The sequence below is a fragment of the Zonotrichia albicollis genome, chromosome 23, assembly GCF_047830755.1.
Source record: "Zonotrichia albicollis isolate bZonAlb1 chromosome 23, bZonAlb1.hap1, whole genome shotgun sequence".
Taxonomy (NCBI): Eukaryota; Metazoa; Chordata; class Aves; order Passeriformes; family Passerellidae; genus Zonotrichia; species Zonotrichia albicollis.
In genome coordinates, this window is record NC_133841.1 from 22501 (window position 1) to 45360 (window position 22860).

Sequence of the window (22860 nt, forward strand, 5' to 3'; positions counted from 1 at the left end):
AAAATTACCCCTTAAAATTAGCCCTAATTGTTAAAATTACCGATTAAAACTCACCCTAATCCAAGATGGCGGCCCGCACGTCGTCACGTGATTGTTTTCTAAGATGGCGGTGGTCACGTGACTTGGAGCAAAATGGCTGCGCCCATAATATCACGTGGTTTCTGCCAAAATGGAGGCGCCCATGTGTGTTTTCCTGCAAGATGGCGGCGCCCATGAGGACACGTGGTTTCCGGCAAGATGGCAGCGCCCATAAAGACACGTGGTTTCCGGCAAGATGGCGGCGCCCATGCCGACACGTGGTTTCCGGCAAGATGGCGGCGCCCATGAAGACACGTGGTTTCCGGCAACATGGCGGCGCCCATGCCGACACGTGGTTTCCGGCAAGATGGCGGCCCCCATGCCGACACGTGGTTTCCGGCAAGATGGCGGCCCCCATGCCGACACGTGGTTTCTGGCAAGATGGCGGCCCCCATGCCGACACGTGGTAAGGGGACAAGATGGCGGCGCCGTCCAAATTACGTCACTTCCGGCAACATGGCGGCCGCCATGACCGGATTGTTTTTTCTCTATTTTTGCCGGGTTTTTTGCGCTTTCCTCCTGTCCCCCGTGGCCGGAGTGTTATTCCGGTGCCCGTGCGGCCGGCGGCGTCGCGGGGAGGGGCTTCTGAGCCGTGGGGGCGGCTTCTGGCCGCGGCGGCCCGGCGACGGAGGGGGGGCGCACGGGGGCGGGGGCTCGGGGAGGGGAGGTGGCGCCCGGGGGCGGGGGCACGGCGATGGGGGGGCGGTGCCCGGGGGCGGGGCGGCGGCGCCCGGGGGCGGGGCGGAGCCCGGATGCGGGGCGCTTGGGTACCGGGGGTGGTGTTAGGGGGCGGGGGCTTGGCGACGGGGGGGCGGTGTCCGGGGACTGGGGCGCCTAGGGGCGGGGGTGGCCGGTGGGAGGCGGTCCCTGGGGGCGGCTAGGGCCGGGGCGGCGCGGGCTTGGCTAGGGGGGGGGCTGTGGTTTGGGGAAGGGGGGGGGGGACCTAGGGGCGGGGCTTGGTGACAGGGTCGGTGCTTGGGTATAGGGGTGCTGTCTAGTGGTAGGTGAGACTGATTAGGCTTGATTGGTGTCAGCTGGGGGTACTGATTAGGCTTGATTGCTGTCAGCTGGGGGTACTGATTAGGCTTGATTGCTGTCAGCTGGGGGGGTGTCAGCTGGGGGTACTGATTAGGCTTGATTGGTGTCAGCTGGGGGTGTGTCAGCTGGGGGTACTGATTAGGCTTGATTGGTATCAGCTGGGGGGGTGTCAGCTGGGGGCACTGATTAGGCTTGATTGGTATCAGCTGGGGGTACTGATTAGGCTTGATTGGTGTCAGCTGGGGGTGTGTCAGCTGGGGGTACTGATTAGGCTTGATTGGTGTCAGCTGGGGGTACTGATTAGGCTTGATCGGTGTCAGCTGGGGGGGTGTCAGCTGGGGGTACTGATTAGGCTTGATTGGTGTCAGCTGGGGGTGTGTCAGCTGGGGGTACTGATTAGGCTTGATTGGTGTCAGCTGGGGGTACTGATTAGGCTTGATTGGTGTCAGCTGGGGGTGTGTCAGCTGGGGGTACTGATTAGGCTTGATTGGTGTCAGCTGGGGGTACTGATTAGGCTTGATTGGTGTCAGCTGGGGGGGTGTCAGCTGGGGGTACTGATTAGGCTTGATTGGTGTCAGCTGGGGGTACTGATTAGGCTTGATTGGTGTCAGCTGGGGGGGTGTCAGCTGGGGGTACTGATTAGGCTTGATTGGTGTCAGCTGGGGGTACTGATTAGGCTTGATTGGTGTCAGCTGGGGGTGTGTCAGCTGGGGGTACTGATTAGGCTTGATTGGTGTCAGCTGGGGGTACTGATTAGGCTTGATTGGTGTCAGCTGGGGGTCCTGATTAGGAGAGGGTGGGGTTCCTATATAATGTATATAGTAAAAAGAATAAAAATTATATGTCCGGTGCAGCAGTAGAAAATTTCAGGCTCCCGGGGAATAAAGGGTTTGTTTTGTATTTTTAATTTTTTTATTTTTTTCCTTTACTCCCCGGGAGCCTGAAAGTTTCTACTGCTGCTTTTTTAAACTAAAGCTAGAAAGGAAAACAAAGTTAGAGAGAGAGAGAGAGAGAGAAAAGAGAGAGAGAAGTAAAGGCTGAAAAAAATAGAGAGAAGGAAAAAGAGTGAAAAGAAGAGGAAGAGACAGGGAAAAAAAAGACAGAGGAAAACAGAGAGAAAAGAAGACAGAGAAAAAAACAGAGAGAAAAAGAAGAGAGGGAGATAGAGAAGAAAAGACAGAGAGACAGAAAGAGAAAAGAAAACAGAGAGAGAAACCAAGACAGAGAGAAAAGAAAAGGAGGGTGGGAAAAAGGAAAGACAGGACTTGGAGGGAAAAGAAAGTGGTTAGGATTAGAAAATTCAGGGCAGAGTGAAAAATGAAAAGACTGAGAGCAAAAAAGACAAACCAAGGAAAAGGAGAACACAGAGAAACAGAAGCAAGAAGAGCGAGGGTGAAAGTTACAAAGAAAAAGAAATAAGGTGCAAAGTATAGACAAGAGAGAAAAATACATACAGTTAGACAGAAATAGTGAAATGGACAAATAAAAGAAAGCAGATGGAAACAGAGTTACAGAAGCAGAGACACAGTGTCACAAAGAGTGAGAAACAGAATCAAAGGGTTAGAGACAGATGGAAGTTAAGTTAGAAATAGAAAAGGAAAGTGAGGAGCAAAAGGAAGAAATACAGAGGAAAGAAATTACAAAACCGCACCCAAAAAGGACAGGAGCCGCGGTGGGGGTAGGGAAGGGCAGGGGGTATCTTGATTAGGGTTGATTCAACTTTATTAAATGCATGTTTTTATTTAGACATCAGCAAAATACATAGAAACAGTGTATACAAACGCAAGTGCATATACAATCCATAGACACACTGGTAAAAGTCAAACTTACATATGGAGCAATACAGAGCAGTACAGAGCAATACACATATCAACACAAAGTGATAACCTTTTTCTATTTTCATTACATGTTGAGTTATTGTTACAAGAAACCCAAAACAACAAAAGCACACAAAAACCACCATTCATCTACCATAACCTCTCCCTTCAGATTACACACAAACTCACCATCCCTCTCATCACAACTGCTAAATTACACCCCAGCAATCATTGGTCCTCGGGAACGTGGTTCCCGGGAACCTCCAAAAAATCCTCCTGCCTGACAAAAACCCCGGTCCCTGGATGGTCCGTGCCCAAACTTTGGCGATGAACGTCGCCTCGCAGACCGACCGGGACCGAGGAAAAAAAAACCCAGCCGGGGGGGAAAAAAAAAAAACCCCGGCTGGGGATTTTTTATTCTAAATTTAAAAATGAGATTAAAAACCTGAAAAGCAAAAGTCATACACACAAGGGTAAAACCAGTCAGCGTGCGCTCACACACGCAGAGACAAGCGGACTCAGACAGACACATTCACATGCTCTCACGCACGCTCACACGCTCGCTGCGGCCCTTACCCGAGACGCTGAAGAACGTGCTTCAATGCATCTTCTGGCTGCCGCTCCTTGACGTCAAATGGTAGATTCCGGGGAAATCGGTAGCCTCGGGGACCTGTGAGACAACAGGAAGGGGTCAACGAGTGTCTATCTGACAGCTAGGACTTGTCCCCGCACTGGCCCAATAAATTTTCTACCCAAAATCCCACCAAACACTGATGAATGGTACAGTTTTTATAACTCTTCCACCTAACTGTGACTACGGGCCAGGGCAGGGCAGTTCCAATCATAATTGGTACAATGTAAGTACACACATTATAAGCTGATGCATACAGTGCAAGTGTACATAGAGTGTAAGTACACACAATATAAGGTGACACGCTTACAACATAGACCAGAACTGTTCTGCACTGCCTGCCTGAAAGCTGCCATCAAAAGTAGAGCCTCTCCCTTTAGCTGTCCTAAGAGGCCCTTGGAGAAGATTGCTTTTCCCTCTGCTAATTTTTACATCTGCCCCAAGATCTCCCAACCTGCTACTCTCCCATCATCCCATCTCCAAGCCCTGGCCCCCAACTTATCGTTTGGATGATTGGTGATGTGGATCCATGTTGCACCTGAAATGAGTCTGCCTTGGAACGCCTCGTGATGGCCTGTTAGCTTCTTGGTTAGCTACAATAAAGAAAACCAAAACCAAAGTATGAGTCCAGAGTTATGTGGGCCAAATCCCAGCAAGTCAGCTACTTGCCCTCTCCTGAGTGTGCCTGGCTGCTTTAGGCTCCAGCTTCACCCTGATTCCAAGGCTGTGGCCTTTATTAGCAGTGGCACCTGGGTTAGAGAAAGGCAAAGTTGGATAGCATTCCTATGAGTGCAGTAGATAACCTTGTGTGCTGTAGGACATGGGAATACCTCTGCTAGGCTTCTGAGAAGCCTTAGGGGGGGGGTCCTCAAATAAACATCCTTTTTCACCCTGCTACCTTCAAACCTCCCCCCACCCACAATAATTCCTAACTGTATGCCTGCTCACATTCCCTCTCCTAATCACAATCCTCAACTCACCTGATGCCTCAATCTCAGACATCATCCTTGACACTGGGCGGATCCCTCTTGTGACATGATGAATCTGCTGAAAAAAGTGTTGTACTTGACACAACCAGGAATCTCTGGATGCTGCGCTCCTCCTAAAAAAAAATACAAAACAAAACAAGAACAAAACCAGAAATTACAAATGCACTTTACCACCCCTAAACACAAAAGCCAAAATCATGAGTCTAAATACTCCCTGTATTCCATGCTGTTTACTTCACAGAATCTTCAAAGCCTCTATGCTTTAGATGCCCAGAAACACCTGCTGGAAAGAAGTTGAGATGAGCTGAAAGAGCCTCTTCACTGAAATGAGAGGAGAGCTCTTACCCCAGCACATCCCAGAGAGGGAATGAAGCCCCACAGCCAAGGCTGGGGTTAATATACCCCTGATTGTGCCCGCCTCTCGTTCCCATGGCACCCATGAAAAGGGAGGGGGCAAATCCCACCGAGTATAAAAGCCCTCAGAGCAGCTGCAGCTGTTTGGCCTCTCTGACTCAAATTCAAGGGGAGTAAAGTGCTTGTTATAGAAGAAAGCTCTTCAGAAAAATAACAGCGCTTTCTTTTTTGTAGCAACTGCTTGGAGCAAAAGGGCAGCAAACTGGTAAGAAATAAAACTTTCTGTTTAGGCAGCATAACTAGATAGATTGGGTAATTTGCTGTTAACTTAGGTAATTATTCCTTAGTGGCTACTAAGTAGTATTTCCCATGTGACTAAGCTGGGTGGAGAAGAATACTAATGGTATGAATAGTCTAAGTCTCCTTGGGACCTCTAATTTAGGCTATCTACATTATAAGGAAAAATAAGAAAAATAAAAGCCTCCCAGGCAGTGTAAGGGTTAAGGGCATGTGAGGCTCATCCTTCTCTGAGATACTTGGTCCTACAGCATAGAAAGAAGTGCCCTGAAATGTAGTTTTAAACCCTTAAGATGCTGAAAAAGGCAGAGCTTCCTTCCAGTGAACTCCTTAAAAAGAGGAAATGGGGCAGTTACCTCTACTGAAGCTAATACAATGGCAAATAAATAGTTTCTGCCCTTTAATTTGCTCTCCTTAAATATTGGGAAAAGAGGGGCTTTCCACACTTTAAATCTCTCCAGTGATGAAAAAAGAAGGATTTTTCCCTCAGTTCAAACCCTTAGGATGGAGGGATAGCTGGCCTTCTCCCTCAATTTGGGCCTCAGGACAACAAAAAGGGGTGGCTACCCTTAATTCAAACCCATAAGAAACATTGTCAAGATTTTCCCCTTCTTTTTAAACTGCCAAATAATAGAGAATGAGGACTCCCTGTCAATTAACACCCCTAACAGCATAGAAAAGGCAGGGATTCTTTCAACTGAGACCATTAAAATTGCAGGGGAATCCAAGTCCCTACCAGTTTGAACACAAAAACTAATGGAAAATGAAGCTTTTTCCCTTTTTTATAAACTCTTTTTCTCCTAATAACCCCTCTCCTTTCTGGGAGTGCTCTGGAGGGTCTGGGGGCTTTGGAGAGGGACTGACACTGTAAAAGGGGAAAGTTGAAAGCCCTCTCCTGGAACCCCACTTGCTGCCTGGCCTGCTCAGTTGCTGGCCCTTGGCCAAAAGGGCTCTTCCCTTGGCGTTTTCTCAAAGTGATGCTCAGTGCCCAGGTGGGTCTGGCTGTTTCCTAGTCCGTGCTGGATGCTCCGACCGTCCCCGTTAGTCCCTCTGGCCTAGCAGCTCCCTGTGCAGGTGTGCCCGGGCAACCCTCTGAAAGCAGCTTGTCACACGGGGGCCTGCTAGACCTTGGAGTGGGGGCTGAGGTGAAGAAAGGTCCTGTGAGGAGCTCCTTCCCCTACACAGCCCTTTGTCTGCCCCTTAAACCATGGGGTGCCAGACTTTCCTTTCTAAGGAAATTAAGAGACTTTCCTCTCTGTGTGCCCACGGCAGAAACTGTGATTCGGCCTCCAAAACTGCAGAGAACAATTTCTCACAGCCCGCAGCTGCCAATGCCCAGAACTCTGGCTGCCCTCGGAGTGCCACGTGCCTCCTGCGGATGGACGTCGACACGCAGCAGGGGTGAGTTTGGTTTTACAGGGAAGAGGGCCGGCACAGGATTTCTCCAGGAGCAAAGCTGCCCCCACCGAGAGCTCGGGCTGCCCTGGCAGTGCCAAGCATCTCCTTGCAAACTGGCATCAGGAAACTCAGGGGGTGAGTCTTTCTGTGCAGAAGTTTTCCCAGTCCAAAGCTAAGAGTATCTAACCCTGATCTTATAACTGGGGGTATAGCTCAGTGGCAGAGCATTTGACTGCAGATCAAGAGGTCCCTGGTTCAACTCCAGGTGCCCCCTTTTTTTTCCTTCTTTCCACCTGCCTTTTGCCAAAAATTTGCAGCAGGAAAAAATCTATGGAGAGCTCTGAGCTTGTGCTGCGCACTCCAAGTTGGCTCTGAGCTCCAACATGTAAGGAAGGAGGCCCTGAGTGTTGGGTGAGTGCAGGGGTTGTTCTGTGTCTGAGTGACCACTTACTGTCTGTGTGAGCTTTGCTGGTCTTTAATTCTCTACAGACACCAGATCTACCAGAATTTCTCATTTTTACCACCATTTATCACATTTAACTCCATGTACAGCCTTTGGTAGGTACATTAAGGTGCACAAGGGAGTGTCAAGTTAAGAAATCCAATTTGTGGACAACAGAAGATTTTTCTTTCCCAAGAAACTTTTTTCAATCTCCCAGATGAAGGGCCTGTGTCAGGGGGTATAGCTCAGTGGTAGAGCATTTGACTGCAGATCAAGAGGTCCCTGGTTCAACTCCAGGTGCCCCCTCCTCTTTTGCTGCTTTTCCCTGGGGATTTTGGGGTTGTGGTCACTGGAATGGCAGCTCAGCGTCTTCTCCTGCTCATTCTTTTCCCTTGGAAAACTAAGGCTCCACACCATTAACTAACTGCTCAGCACCATTAACTACCAGCTCAGCACCATGTCTTAACAGGCTCAGCACCACTAACTACCTGCTCAGCACCATGTCTAGACAGGCTCAGCACCATTAACTACCTGCTCAGCACCACTAACTACCTGCTCAGCACCATTAACTAGCTGCTCAGCACCATGTCTAGACAGGCTCAGCACCACTAACTACCTGCTCAGCACCATGTCTAGACAGGCTCAGCACCATTAACTACCTGCTCAGCACCACTAAATAGCTGCTCAGCACCATCTCTGGAACGACTCAGCACCACTAACTACCTGCTCAGCACCATGTCTAGACAGGCTCAGCACCGTTAACTAGCTGCTCAGCACCATTAACTAACTGCTCAGCACCACTAACTACCTGCTCAGCACCACTAACTAGCTGCTCAGCACCATCTCTGGAACGACTCAGCACCATTAACTAACTGCTCAGCACCATTAACTAGCTGCTCAGCACCATGTCTAGACAGGCTCAGCACCACTAACTAGCTGCTCAGCACCATTAACTAGCTGCTCAGCACCATCTCTGGAACGACTCAGCACCATTAACTAACTGCTCAGCACCATTAACTACCTGCTCAGCACCATGTCTAGACAGGCTCAGCACCATTAACTACCTGCTCAGCACCACTAAATAGCTGCTCAGCACCATCTCTGGAACGACTCAGCACCACTAACTACCTGCTCAGCACCACTAACTAGCTGCTCAGCACCATTAACTAGCTGCTCAGCACCACTAACTACCTGCTCAGCACCATGTCTAGACAGGCTCAGCACCATTAACTAGCTGCTCAGCACCACTAACTACCTGCTCAGCACCATGTCTAGACAGGCTCAGCACCACTAACTAGCTGCTCAGCACCATTAACTAGCTGCTCAGCACCATCTCTGGAACGACTCAGCACCATTAACTAACTGCTCAGCACCATTAACTACCTGCTCAGCACCATGTCTAGACAGGCTCAGCACCATTAACTACCTGCTCAGCACCACTAAATAGCTGCTCAGCACCATCTCTGGAACGACTCAGCACCACTAACTACCTGCTCAGCACCACTAACTAGCTGCTCAGCACCATTAACTAGCTGCTCAGCACCACTAACTACCTGCTCAGCACCATGTCTAGACAGGCTCAGCACCATTAACTAGCTGCTCAGCACCACTAACTACCTGCTCAGCACCATGTCTAGACAGGCTCAGCACCACTAACTACCTGCTCAGCACCACTAACTAGCTGCTCAGCACCATCTCTGGAACGACTCAGCACCATTAACTAACTGCTCAGCACCATTAACTACCTGCTCAGCACCATGTCTAGACAGGCTCAGCACCATTAACTACCTGCTCAGCACCACTAAATAGCTGCTCAGCACCATCTCTGGAACGACTCAGCACCACTAACTACCTGCTCAGCACCATTAACTAGCTGCTCAGCACCACTAACTACCTGCTCAGCACCATGTCTAGACAGGCTCAGCACCATTAACTACCTGCTCAGCACCATTAACTACCTGCTCAGCACCATTAACTAGCTGCTCAGCACCACTAACTACCTGCTCAGCACCATGTCTAGACAGGCTCAGCACCATTAACTACCTGCTCAGCACCACTAAATAGCTGCTCAGCACCATCTCTGGAACGACTCAGCACCACTAACTAGCTGCTCAGCACCACTAACTAGCTGCTCAGCACCATGTCTAGACAGGCTCAGCACCATTAACTACCTGCTCAGCACCACTAAATAGCTGCTCAGCACCATCTCTGGAACGACTCAGCACCACTAACTAGCTGCTCAGCACCACTAACTAGCTGCTCAGCACCATTAACTAGCTGCTCAGCACCACTAAATAGCTGCTCAGCACCATCTCTGGAACGACTCAGCACCATTAACTAACTGCTCAGCACCATTAACTACCTGCTCAGCACCATGTCTAGACAGGCTCAGCACCATTAACTACCTGCTCAGCACCACTAAATAGCTGCTCAGCACCATCTCTGGAACGACTCAGCACCACTAACTAGCTGCTCAGCACCATTAACTAGCTGCTCAGCACCACTAACTACCTGCTCAGCACCATGTCTAGACAGGCTCAGCACCATTAACTACCTGCTCAGCACCATCAACTACCTGCTCAGCACCATTAACTAGCTGCTCAGCACCACTAACTAGCTGCTCAGCACCATGTCTAGACAGGCTCAGCACCATTAACTACCTGCTCAGCACCACTAAATAGCTGCTCAGCACCATCTCTGGAACGACTCAGCACCACTAACTAGCTGCTCAGCACCACTAACTAGCTGCTCAGCACCATGTCTAGACAGGCTCAGCACCATTAACTACCTGCTCAGCACCACTAAATAGCTGCTCAGCACCATCTCTGGAACGACTCAGCACCACTAACTAGCTGCTCAGCACCACTAACTAGCTGCTCAGCACCATTAACTAGCTGCTCAGCACCACTAAATAGCTGCTCAGCACCATGTCTAGACAGGCTCAGCACCATTAACTAACTGCTCAGCACCATTAACTAGCTGCTCAGCACCATCTCTGGAACGACTCAGCACCATTAACTAACTGCTCAGCACCATTAACTACCTGCTCAGCACCATTAACTAGCTGCTCAGCACCATGTCTAGACAGGCTCAGCACCACTAACTAGCTGCTCAGCACCATCTCTGGAACGACTCAGCACCACTAACTAACTGCTCAGCACCATTAACTACCAGCTCAGCACCATGTCTAGACAGGCTCAGCACCATTAACTAACTGCTCAGCACCATGTCTAGACAGGCTCAGCACCATTAACTAGCTGCTCAGCACCACTAACTACCTGCTCAGCACCATGTCTAGACAGGCTCAGCACCATTAACTACCTGCTCAGCACCATCAACTACCTGCTCAGCACCATTAACTAGCTGCTCAGCACCACTAAATAGCTGCTCAGCACCATGTCTAGACAGGCTCAGCACCATTAACTAACTGCTCAGCACCATTAACTAGCTGCTCAGCACCATCTCTGGAACGACTCAGCACCATTAACTAACTGCTCAGCACCATTAACTACCTGCTCAGCACCATTAACTAGCTGCTCAGCACCATGTCTAGACAGGCTCAGCACCACTAACTAGCTGCTCAGCACCATCTCTGGAACGACTCAGCACCACTAACTAACTGCTCAGCACCATTAACTACCAGCTCAGCACCATGTCTAGACAGGCTCAGCACCACTAACTAGCTGCTCAGCACCATTAACTAACTGCTCAGCACCATGTCTAGACAGGCTCAGCACCATTAACTACCTGCTCAGCACCATTAACTAGCTGCTCAGCACCATGTCTAGACAGGCTCAGCACCGTTAACTAGCTGCTCAGCACCATTAACTAACTGCTCAGCACCACTAACTACCTGCTCAGCACCACTAACTAGCTGCTCAGCACCATCTCTGGAACGACTCAGCACCATTAACTAACTGCTCAGCACCATTAACTAACTGCTCAGCACCATTACCTAGCTGCTCAGCACCATGTCTAGACAGGCTCAGCACCACTAACTAGCTGCTCAGCACCATTAACTACCTGCTCAGCACCATGTCTAGACAGGCTCAGCACCATTAACTACCTGCTCAGCACCATTAACTAGCTGCTCAGCACCATGTCTAGACAGGCTCAGCACCGTTAACTAGCTGCTCAGCACCATTAACTAACTGCTCAGCACCACTAACTACCTGCTCAGCACCACTAACTAGCTGCTCAGCACCATCTCTGGAACGACTCAGCACCATTAACTAACTGCTCAGCACCATTAACTAGCTGCTCAGCACCATGTCTAGACAGGCTCAGCACCACTAACTAGCTGCTCAGCACCATTAACTAGCTGCTCAGCACCATCTCTGGAACGACTCAGCACCATTAACTAACTGCTCAGCACCATTAACTAACTGCTCAGCACCATTAACTAGCTGCTCAGCACCATGTCTAGACAGGCTCAGCACCACTAACTAGCTGCTCAGCACCACTAACTAGCTGCTCAGCACCACTAACTAGCTGCTCAGCACCATGTCTAGACAGGCTCAGCACCATTAACTAACTGCTCAGCACCATTAACTAGCTGCTCAGCACCATCTCTGGAACGACTCAGCACCATTAACTAACTGCTCAGCACCATTAACTACCTGCTCAGCACCATTAACTACCTGCTCAGCACCACTAACTAGCTGCTCAGCACCATGTCTAGACAGGCTCAGCACCATTAACTAACTGCTCAGCACCATTAACTAGCTGCTCAGCACCATCTCTGGAACGACTCAGCACCATTAACTAACTGCTCAGCACCATTAACTACCTGCTCAGCACCATTAACTACCTGCTCAGCACCACTAAATAGCTGCTCAGCACCATGTCTAGACAGGCTCAGCACCATTAACTACCTGCTCAGCACCACTAAATAGCTGCTCAGCACCATCTCTGGAACGACTCAGCACCACTAACTAGCTGCTCAGCACCACTAACTAGCTGCTCAGCACCATTAACTAGCTGCTCAGCACCACTAAATAGCTGCTCAGCACCATGTCTAGACAGGCTCAGCACCATTAACTAACTGCTCAGCACCATTAACTAGCTGCTCAGCACCATCTCTGGAACGACTCAGCACCATTAACTAACTGCTCAGCACCATTAACTACCTGCTCAGCACCATTAACTAGCTGCTCAGCACCATGTCTAGACAGGCTCAGCACCACTAACTAGCTGCTCAGCACCATCTCTGGAACGACTCAGCACCACTAACTAACTGCTCAGCACCATTAACTACCAGCTCAGCACCATGTCTAGACAGGCTCAGCACCACTAACTACCTGCTCAGCACCATGTCTAGACAGGCTCAGCACCATTAACTACCTGCTCAGCACCATTAACTACCAGCTCAGCACCATGTCTAGACAGGCTCAGCACCACTAACTACCTGCTCAGCACCATTAACTAGCTGCTCAGCACCATGTCTAGACAGGCTCAGCACCGTTAACTAGCTGCTCAGCACCATCTCTGGAACGACTCAGCACCACTAATTAGCTGCTCAGCACCACTAACTAGCTGCTCAGCACCATGTCTAGACAGGCTCAGCACCGTTAACTAGCTGCTCAGCACCATTAACTGACAACTCAGCACCACTAACTACCTGCTCAGCACCACTAACTAGCTGCTCAGCACCACTAACTAGCTGCTCAGCACCATCTCTGGAACGACTCAGCACCACTAACTAACTGCTCAGCACCATTAACTACCAGCTCAGCACCATGTCTAGACAGGCTCAGCACCACTAACTACCTGCTCAGCACCATGTCTAGACAGGCTCAGCACCACTAACTAACTGCTCAGCACCACTAACTACCTGCTCAGCACCACTAACTAGCTGCTCAGCACCATCTCTGGAACGACTCAGCACCATTAACTAACTGCTCAGCACCATTAACTAACTGCTCAGCACCATTACCTAGCTGCTCAGCACCATGTCTAGACAGGCTCAGCACCACTAACTAGCTGCTCAGCACCATTAACTACCTGCTCAGCACCATGTCTAGACAGGCTCAGCACCATTAACTACCTGCTCAGCACCATTAACTAGCTGCTCAGCACCATGTCTAGACAGGCTCAGCACCGTTAACTAGCTGCTCAGCACCATTAACTAACTGCTCAGCACCACTAACTACCTGCTCAGCACCACTAACTAGCTGCTCAGCACCATCTCTGGAACGACTCAGCACCATTAACTAACTGCTCAGCACCATTAACTAGCTGCTCAGCACCATGTCTAGACAGGCTCAGCACCACTAACTAGCTGCTCAGCACCATTAACTAGCTGCTCAGCACCATCTCTGGAACGACTCAGCACCATTAACTAACTGCTCAGCACCATTAACTAACTGCTCAGCACCATTAACTAGCTGCTCAGCACCATGTCTAGACAGGCTCAGCACCGTTAACTAGCTGCTCAGCACCATTAACTAACTGCTCAGCACCACTAACTACCTGCTCAGCACCACTAACTAGCTGCTCAGCACCATCTCTGGAACGACTCAGCACCACTAACTAACTGCTCAGCACCATTAACTACCAGCTCAGCACCATGTCTAGACAGGCTCAGCACCACTAACTACCTGCTCAGCACCATGTCTAGACAGGCTCAGCACCACTAACTAGCTGCTCAGCACCATTAACTAACTGCTCAGCACCACTAACTACCTGCTCAGCACCACTAACTAGCTGCTCAGCACCATCTCTGGAACGACTCAGCACCATTAACTAACTGCTCAGCACCATTAACTAACTGCTCAGCACCATTACCTAGCTGCTCAGCACCATGTCTAGACAGGCTCAGCACCACTAACTAGCTGCTCAGCACCATTAACTACCTGCTCAGCACCATGTCTAGACAGGCTCAGCACCATTAACTACCTGCTCAGCACCATTAACTAGCTGCTCAGCACCATGTCTAGACAGGCTCAGCACCGTTAACTAGCTGCTCAGCACCATTAACTAACTGCTCAGCACCACTAACTACCTGCTCAGCACCACTAACTAGCTGCTCAGCACCATCTCTGGAACGACTCAGCACCATTAACTAACTGCTCAGCACCATTAACTAGCTGCTCAGCACCATGTCTAGACAGGCTCAGCACCACTAACTAGCTGCTCAGCACCATTAACTAGCTGCTCAGCACCATCTCTGGAACGACTCAGCACCATTAACTAACTGCTCAGCACCATTAACTAACTGCTCAGCACCATTAACTAGCTGCTCAGCACCATGTCTAGACAGGCTCAGCACCGTTAACTAGCTGCTCAGCACCATCTCTGGAACGACTCAGCACCACTAATTAGCTGCTCAGCACCACTAACTAGCTGCTCAGCACCATGTCTAGACAGGCTCAGCACCGTTAACTAGCTGCTCAGCACCATTAACTGACAACTCAGCACCACTAACTACCTGCTCAGCACCACTAACTAGCTGCTCAGCACCACTAACTAGCTGCTCAGCACCATCTCTGGAACGACTCAGCACCACTAACTAACTGCTCAGCACCATTAACTACCAGCTCAGCACCATGTCTAGACAGGCTCAGCACCACTAACTACCTGCTCAGCACCATGTCTAGACAGGCTCAGCACCATTAACTCACTTCATTATTTCCAGGCGTTTCTTTGGTATTGCTGTAACCAGCCTCATTTGAAACAGGCTCAGATCTTGTCTGAATTCCCTGGAAGCGTCCAAGGCCAGGTGGATGGGGCAACCTGGGACACTGGAAGGTTTCCCGTCCCTAACTATGGCAGGGGTGGAAATGGAGAGCTTTGGGGTCCCTTCCCACCCAAGCCATTCTATGTTCCATACACGAAATGAAAACACCTCCCAGACTCGGCACCGAGGGGCATCTCCGCCGCTTCTTTCTCTTCCTCCCCCTCCACCCGTGACGCACTGAGGAGGAAGCGGCGCAGTAACCCGAGCGGCGGCGCGTGGCGGTGACGTATTTCCTGCCCCGGTAGCGGCGGGGACGCGCTCGCCCGGCGGCCGCGATGGGGGGGGGAGACCTGGTGAGGGGAACCGGAGAGAATCAGACGGAACCTGGGGAGGCAGAGGGAAAAATGAGGGGAGACGAGGGAGCTGGGAGGGGCCGGGGGATGTGAGGGTGAATGAGGGAACCGGGGGGGATTCACAGGGGCCGGGGGAGCGTAAAGGGGGTCAAGGGGATGACAGAAGGCGGGCGGTGAGAGGGCACTGAGGAGTCTGAGGGGGGGCTTACAGGGTTCGGGTGTCCTGAGGGGAACTGGGGTGGGGCGGGGGCGGGTGAGAGCGGGCGGGCGAGCATGAAGGGGGTTGGGGCGGTGACGGGGAAGGAGAGGGGCTGGAAGGGCTGAGAGGAGCTGGGGAGGGGAGAGGGGTCGGGAGGAGGGCGTGGGGCTTCTGAGGGGGGGAGACTGAGAGAGGTCAGTGGATGCTGAAGGGGCCGGGGCTGTGGCAGGGGTCAGAGGGGGGGTTTGGAGGCCTTCTGGGGGCTAAGGAGGGGCTGCAGGGCCAGGATGTGCCGCTGCCCCGGGACTGAGGCCGCTCGCGGGGCCGGTGGGAGCCGTGGGTCCGTTCTCTGGGCCCAGCGGCCGGCCTTGCTGGGCTGCCCTGGCCCCTCAGTGCCGGTCCTGGTACCAATCCCTGTGCCAATCCCCTCTTTCCACAGAACCTGAAAAAGAGCTGGCACCCACAGACACTGCGCAATGTGGAGAAGGTGTGGAAGGCGGAGCAGAAGCATGAGGCCGAGAGGAGGAAGATCGAGGAGCTGCAGCGGGAGCTGCAGGAGGAGCGGGCACGGGAAGAGATGCAGCGCTATGCCGAGGACATGGGCACCGTGCGGTGAGGGCACAGGGACAGGGGCACCGACCGTGTGGTGAGGGTGCAGGGATATGGGGACAGGGGCACCGTGCGGTGAGGGCATCAGTACAGAGGCACCATGTGGTGAGAGCATGGGGACACAGGGACATGGGCACCATGTGGTGAGGGCACGGGTACACAGCCACCGTGCAGTGAGCAGGGACACGGGCACTGTGTGTGACAGCACAGGGACATGGGCATGGGGACACGGGCACTGTGTGTGATAGCACAGGGACACGGGCACCGTGCGGTGAGCCAGGGGACAGCATAGGGACTGCATGGGGACAGTACAGGGACAGCGTGGGGAGAGCATGAGGACAGCACAAAGGTTGGGATGGAAGGGACAACAAAGCCCCTCCAGTGCCTCCCCTGCCATGGCAGGGACATCTCCCAGTGTCCCAGTGCTCCAAGCCCCTAGCAGTGTCCAACCTGGCCTTGGGCACTGCTAGGAATCCAGGGGCAGCCACAGCCGCTCTGGGGTTTCTGTTCCATCCCCTCCCCTCCTTGCCAGGGAGGAATTCCTTCCTAAAATGTTATCCCACCCTGCCCTCTGTCAATTCAAATCCATTCCTCTGGTCCCAAATCCTTCTCCAGTTCTCCTGGAGCCCCAGTCAGGCACTGAACAACCCCAAAACTTTCCCAGGCTGAACAATCCCATCCTTGGGGCCATGTCCCACAGTCCAACCCCAAACTGTCCCTGCTCACCTTCCAGCCAAGCCCTGGAGGCAGCAGGAGGAGGAATGAAAGTTTCTTTTTGGCACAGGAAGCGTGAGGAGAAGCTGGAGTGGATGTACCAGGGTCCCGGGGGGATGGTGAACAGGGACGAGTACCTGCTGGGTCGCCCCGTGGACAAGTTCATCCTGGACAAGGTTGGGGACAAGGACAGCACTGGGGACACGGGGCTGCTGCCCGGCTCCATCTTCGCCAGGGCAGGGGCCAGCTCCGTGCTGGACATGGCCACCAAGATCCGTGAGGACCCCCTCTTCATGATCAGGTGTGCAGAGACAAGGGCACTCAAAAACTACAAATTAGCCTGTATCAAAAGCACTTAAATTGATATTATGTATTATATTATGCTGTATATATATATATATATAGCCTTTAATATATATGTCCTATTAATATATATACTGTCCTGTATCAAAAACAGTTGAATTGATTAGAAATAGCATATCCTGTATATATATATCTTTTAATATATCTATCCTATAAATGTTCTAACATATATGTCTTCTATATATCCTATAAATATATATATTATCCTCTATGAAAAACAATTGATTGTAAATATTATACTGTCCTATACATATATATCCTATAATCTATAAATATCCTAGTATATATATCCTATAAATACATATATTATCCTATATCGAAAGCAATCCAATTGATTTTAAATATTATATTATCCTATAACTATATATCCAATTTTATATATATCATATAAATATCCCAATATAGATATATATCTTATATATCCTATAAATATATCTATTTTCCTATATCAGTAGCAGTTGAATTGATTAGAAATGTTCCTATATCAAAAGTAGTTCAATTGATTATAAGAAAAGGGGCAACTCCTCTTCAGTTTTGCTAAATACACAACATTTCTCTTTGTTCCTGCTTTCTCTGTTTTTAGAGCTTGCGCTTGCTGTATCCTCTTTGTGCAAATGTGATTGAAAAAACTGATTTTCTTTTTCCTGCTTTAGGAAGAGGGAGGAGGAAAAGAAAAGAGAAGTTTTAAGCAACCCGGTGAAAATGAAGAAAATCAAAGCCTTGGTAGGTGTGAGGCAGGGGAGGAGCAAAAATCAGAATTTTTATTGTCCAGGACAAGGAGCCAAGCTCTGTTTGCTCCTCACACTCCTCAATTCTGAGAGAAAATCTTATTAAACGAGATTTATATGCCTATTAATTTAAATTTATATATCCATACATTTAAATTTATGTATCTGTAGATTGCAATTTATAAATGGCTATAAAGATGAGTTTCCCCTTTTCTTATAATCAAAAATTCCCATTTATAAATTGCTATAAATTTATAAATCTCATTAAATGAGATTTTCTGGCTTGAAATTTATAAATAGCTGTAAATTTTTATAAGTATCTCTACATTTCTAGAAAGATATTTCTCTTGTAAATACTGCAAAAACATTTTTACACCTTTAAATATGAAAAAATAATTTTTAGAGATTTGTTTGGCTTCAGGTTTTGTGCTTTTGCACACATTGGAAATGTGTGGAAAATGTGGAATTGTGGTGTTTTCCGTGTGGTTCTGAGGGAGTTTTTGGCTTTGCAGCTGCAGAACAGTTTGGATAAAAAGGAGAGGAAGAAGAAGAAGGAAAAGAAGAAGAAGCACAAGAAGCACCGGCGGCGCAGCTCCAGCATGTCCAGCTCCAGCTCTGAGGAGGAGAGGCCCGGAAATAAGTGAGTTTTACTTTTTTTTTTTTTTTTTCTAAAACCGCCCCCATTCCTGCTGGTTTTTCACCTACTCTCAGATTTTTCTATCTAATTAATGCTTTTAATTAAGTATTTCATTAAATTGTTGCTTCATTGGTTTTGCATCATTAATGTGTGGTAAAAATGGATTTATTCTTTCCATTTGCTTGCTTCAAAAGGGCTTTATTTTCTTTCTAGGTCTCAGAAGAGGGTGGATAATTCCTCCTGGAAGGCTGCTCCTTCCAAAATCCCGGGATATGGCTTGCAGGTACACCCTGGGAGGTGGGAGAACCAGGGGTTTTGGGAATAGCTGCAGTAGCTGGAACTGGAATGAATAAATTTTAAATTCAATTTGAGGCCATCTAAGCCTTGAAATTCAAATTATTCCAAGCTCAGCCAGACTTTTGCTTGGAATTTAGGATAAGGAATTCAGGATGAGGTTGTTCAAATGCTCCTCATTATCCATGGAATGGGTGGGAAGGGACATCAAAACCCATCCTGTCCCATGGGCTCCCACTGTCCGAGGCTGCTCCAGCCTGTCCTAGGCCACTTCCAGGCATCCAGGAGCAGGCTCAGCTCGTCTGGGAATGCCACCCCAGGGAGGAATTCCCTCCCTCAGCTGTCCCAGCCACAAACTTCACCCCCTATGCCCTGTGTGGGGGCTGCTCCCACCCCTGTGTTCCCTCTGGATTCCAGGTGAGGGACCCCGAGGCGGGGCCGTGCCCCCGGAAGCGCTCCCGGAGCCCATCCCACTCTCCCCAGAGGCATTCCAGCAGGAGGAACCCCCAGAGGAGCTCAGCATCCCCCTCTAGGCACAGCAAACAGTGAGTGGGTGAAAGCATGGGAGTTCCCTGCAGTCCTGTGGGGTCTCTGCTTCCCTTTTCTGTCTCTGTCAGGGTCGGGATTGAAGGCACTTGAGACAATGGTTCACGTTCAGACTCAGGGGTTTATTGTTTATTGTCAATGTTGCAGTCTCACAGCAGGGAGTTCTGCAGTCTCTCATTAACTAGGCACAAAATGGCCAACTATCTCTTGTTACAACGTATTTAAGGCTAAATTATCCAATTAAGAGGTTACACCTAGATTATTTTCACTCCTAATCCAATAAATGGTCACTCGAAGCCCGCAGTGTGGATGTTTCTGTCCAATTACAAAATACCACCCAAACCCATGAAGAAAGAAAAAGGTGAAGAACAGCTTGCTTCTGCCCTAAAACAACCATCTTGCTTCATATTGATTACTATTTTCTAAAACCCCAAACTCTAATTTTTCACCCTGTGATGTTACACACTTCTAACCAAGTCCACACCCATAATCCCAGTGCTATCTATCAGTTTTGGAAGACTTCACAGCCTCAGATCAAATGCAGTGCTCTCTTGGGAGTCAGAGTCTGTCAGTTTAGGATTGTTCCTAGAGTGGGCAGGTAACAGCCCTGCAGCTGTGGGAGCCACCTCAGCCTCAGGATGTGTTAAAACCCCCAGGAATGTTTATAAATGTGATCAAGATCTAGTCAAATGTGGATTTTGGTGTTAATGAGGGTAATTCTGGGGTTGCAGGCACAGCAGCCGTGAGGAGAAGGGCAGAGCCAGGAGCCCTTCCCCCAAAAAGAGCTTCCGGCGCCAGCACCCCCCGGGCTACACCAGGTCAGTGGCACCCTGTCCTGTCCCGTGTCCCTGTGTTGGGGGACAGACCCCTGGGAGGCACCTGGGCACCAGATTTCCTCTGGTGGTTGGAGTGGGACAGGTGAAATGCACAGAGAATCACACACAGGGGCCTCATGGCTCACTGGTGCTGCTGGCTGGTGGGTGTCACCTTCCCACAGCAGTGCTCGGTGGTGCTGCTTCTCCTGCCGGGCGGGAATGGAAATTGGTTAATTGGTGGAGTCACCATTCCTGGGAGTGTTTAACAAAGCCTGGATGTGGCACTGGGTGCCAGGGTTTATTGAGGTGTTGGGCCTAGGTTGGACTCAATGATCTTGAAGGTCTCTTCCAACCCAGTGTTTCTGTGAATTCTGTAATTAGGAGGTTCTGTTCCGTCAGGCGAAAAAAGGATCCTGACAGCATCATCTTGGAATTAAAACCAATTAGGGGATCAATTAAATCAAAGAGGGATTAAAATTAAATTCAGAGGGATTAAAATTAAATTCAAAGAGGGAGAAAAGAGCCTCCTGCTGGGATGTGGGGAGGTGGAATATTTTAAAAAAGAGGGAAATTTTTAAAATATCCTCACAAGCTCGGCTGCCAAAGGCAAACCTGTGTTAAATCCCCCTCATCTGGGGAATGTGAACCAGCTTTGGTTGATCTGAGCCTTTTCCAACATGAACAATTCCACCATCCCAAAGTGAGGAAGATGAGGGGCCTGGGGTGCTGCTGCTTCACAGAAAAATATCTCCAGAAATGTTTTCCTGTATAGGTTATGTTCTATAACATTTGACCTCTCTTGTGGCTACCATCAATTACTCTTTTATTTTGATATTTGCATCAAAATAAATCCCATTCTCATTAGGATATTAAAGGGCGGTAGAAATTCTCTATGTGATGGTTCTGTTCCCTCTCAGAATCTAACTAAACAATCGCTGATTTTCCTTTTTTAATTAATCTTACTCCTGCAGGTGCCTTACTTCAATTTATAACTTGGCAGAATTTTGTCTCTGCCAAACTCTGGTCGTTGTGAAAATGGTTTTATGAAGTGTGTCTCTCTCTCCAAACAGAAAGATCTCTCCTGAGGAACTGGAGCGAAAACGTCAGGAAATGATGGAAAATGCCAAGTGGAGGGAAGAGGAGAGAGCCAACAACCTCAGGAAGCACCGCAAGGAGGAGGAGCTGGAGAAGGAGCTGGAGAAACTCGACTCCAGGGATGGGAAATTCTTCCAGTGAGTCTTTTACCCCCTCCTCATCCAAGGGGAATTCAACTTCTGAGGGATGGCCTCAGTGTTCAGATCATGGGATTGCATATCTCCCCTGTGGCTGACAGAGCTGCTGTTCCCGAATTTTCCCCTCCGCCCAAAAAGTGGCTCTTGCTGATTGGGAGTCAGACCCAAGCTGGGCATTGCTGATGTTCTGCCACTCTGGGAGTGTTTTATATGCAGATAATAATTCAAAACCAATATAAAAATTATATATTATATTTATTTAAATATATTTATTATTATATTTATAAATTATTAAGAATAATGTAGAAATTGTGTGCTCTCCTTCAGTCAGGGTTGTGATTTCTGTCTCTGCTCCTGTTCCCTGCAGCCGTTTGAAGCTGGAGAGTGCCTCCACCTCCAGCCTGGAGGATCGGGTCAAGCGCAACATCCACTCCCTGCAGAGGACTCCTGCTGCCCTGGAAAAGAACTTTATGCAGAGGTGAAGCCTGTCCTGGTTCTACCCTGGGCAGGAGCTCAGCTGGATGTTTGTTCCCAGAGGTGAGAGCTCTCCAGGAACAATTCCAGCTCCCTCAGAGGATCCCGGAGCTGAGCCCTTGGAGCCCTCTGCATTTGGGGCCTTTGTGTTCCATTTCTAACCTATTGCCAGAGCTTCTCCTCCTCTCCCCATCCTGACTGATGTGACTTTTGTACATCATTACCAAGCTCTGCTGCTCTGTGCCAGAGCTGAAGATCTACTTTTGCTAATCCTTAAAATCCAGAGCAGAACCAATGCACACGTGAGGTAATCCCATGGAATTTGACAGAACTACACCAACCCTGTTCCACACTCTCACCCTTTGCACCCACACTTCACAGTGGGGTGTCTGTGGCTGGCATTTGGTGGCTCACAGATTTATTTCATTGATCTCTGACCCAAAAGAAGCAGTTTCTGAGGGGGAAAAAGGGAATGAGCAGAGCGTAGCTGACACAGCAAACATTTCTCTGGGATTTTGTAATGTAAGTAATGTGTATATGTACAGCAGTGTAGATTTATTTTACCTTTTTAATTAGGAAACTTCACTGTCGTTTGTTAAATGTCCTTTGTGGTCTGGGGGAGATGGGAGGGGCAGGGGTGGATTGGCTGTGGGAGGGAAGGGTCGGTGAGGGTTCGGGAGGCCGCAGCAGCCCCTTCCCGGGTATGTCCAGCCCGCAGGCCGCGCCCCGGGGCCGGGGGTGTCCCCGTTATCCCCCCGAGGGTCCCGGCGGGGACCCCAAGCGGCTGCGGGCCCTTTAAACGGCGGCGCATGACGTTGTAACAGCCCATTCATAATTCCAGCCGCCTCGCTGCTGAGTGGTCCGTTCCCAGAGGGGCGTGGCGTTGGCCGGCGCGTCACGCCGACCGGGCGAGACCATCTCCGGGAGCAGGAGGAGGAAATAGGGCTTTTTCCCCTCTCTCTCCTCTGTCCGCTGTCCCTCTCCGTTGTTCCCTCTCATAGCCCAGTGCGTGCCGCGTCTCTCCCCGCTCCTGCCGCAGCCCAAGCCGAGGTTCTCCCTCCGCCAGCGCCCGCCGTTCCCCCGGCTCGGGCGGGACATGGCACTTCCCCCTCCCCACCCCCTCAGCCCGCCGCCATCTTGGCGCCTCCTCGGCTCGGGGCCGGAGCGGGCTCGG

The 22860-nt window shown here is 49.9% G+C and overlaps 1 protein-coding gene, 1 long non-coding RNA gene and 2 other non-coding genes across 6 annotated transcripts; 3 read left to right on the plus strand and 1 right to left on the minus strand.

The window, feature by feature from the left end:
- Positions 1–2836: 2836 nt before the first annotated feature.
- LOC141731535 (uncharacterized) lies at positions 2837–5021 on the minus strand. 2 transcript variants are annotated; one of them, XR_012583607.1, is made up of 3 exons: positions 4899–5021; positions 4103–4666; positions 2837–3603 (listed from the first exon to the last, which is right to left on the minus strand). It is a non-coding gene; the product is annotated as an uncharacterized LOC141731535 (long non-coding RNA). The 2 variants fall into 2 exon arrangements; XR_012583606.1 differs by lacking the exon at positions 4899–5021 and having other exon boundaries at positions 4103–4892.
- A 1783-nt stretch (positions 5022–6804) lies between these two features.
- On the plus strand, positions 6805–6876 carry TRNAC-GCA (transfer RNA cysteine (anticodon GCA)). Its single transcript has one exon. It is a non-coding gene; the product is annotated as a tRNA-Cys (tRNA).
- Positions 6877–7278: 402 nt separating this feature from the next.
- Positions 7279–7350, plus strand: TRNAC-GCA (transfer RNA cysteine (anticodon GCA)). The gene has a single exon. It is a non-coding gene; the product is annotated as a tRNA-Cys (tRNA).
- A 7600-nt stretch (positions 7351–14950) lies between these two features.
- CWC25 (CWC25 spliceosome associated protein homolog) lies at positions 14951–22276 on the plus strand. Of its 2 annotated transcripts, XM_074557521.1 has the most exons (10): positions 14951–15075; positions 15714–15886; positions 16668–16898; positions 17614–17683; positions 18201–18328; positions 18539–18608; positions 19037–19164; positions 19897–19983; positions 21051–21212; positions 21580–22276. In XM_074557521.1, exons 1-10 carry the CDS (start codon positions 15058–15060, stop codon positions 21692–21694), a joined length of 1182 nt encoding a protein of 393 aa, XP_074413622.1. In that variant the 5' UTR covers positions 14951–15057; the 3' UTR covers positions 21695–22276. The 2 variants fall into 2 exon arrangements, with proteins under 2 accessions (XP_074413622.1, XP_074413624.1); XM_074557523.1 differs by lacking the exon at positions 19897–19983.
- The last annotated feature ends 584 nt before the right edge of the window (positions 22277–22860 follow it).

Bases quoted from the DNA above. Each gene is read 5' to 3' on its own strand.
- CWC25 (XM_074557521.1), top strand. The intron at 18,609-19,036 runs GTACACCCTGGG...TCTGGATTCCAG, and splicing joins TCCCGGGATATGGCTTGCAG to GTGAGGGACCCCGAGGCGGG. The intron at 19,984-21,050 runs GTCAGTGGCACC...CTCTCCAAACAG, and splicing joins CACCCCCCGGGCTACACCAG to AAAGATCTCTCCTGAGGAAC.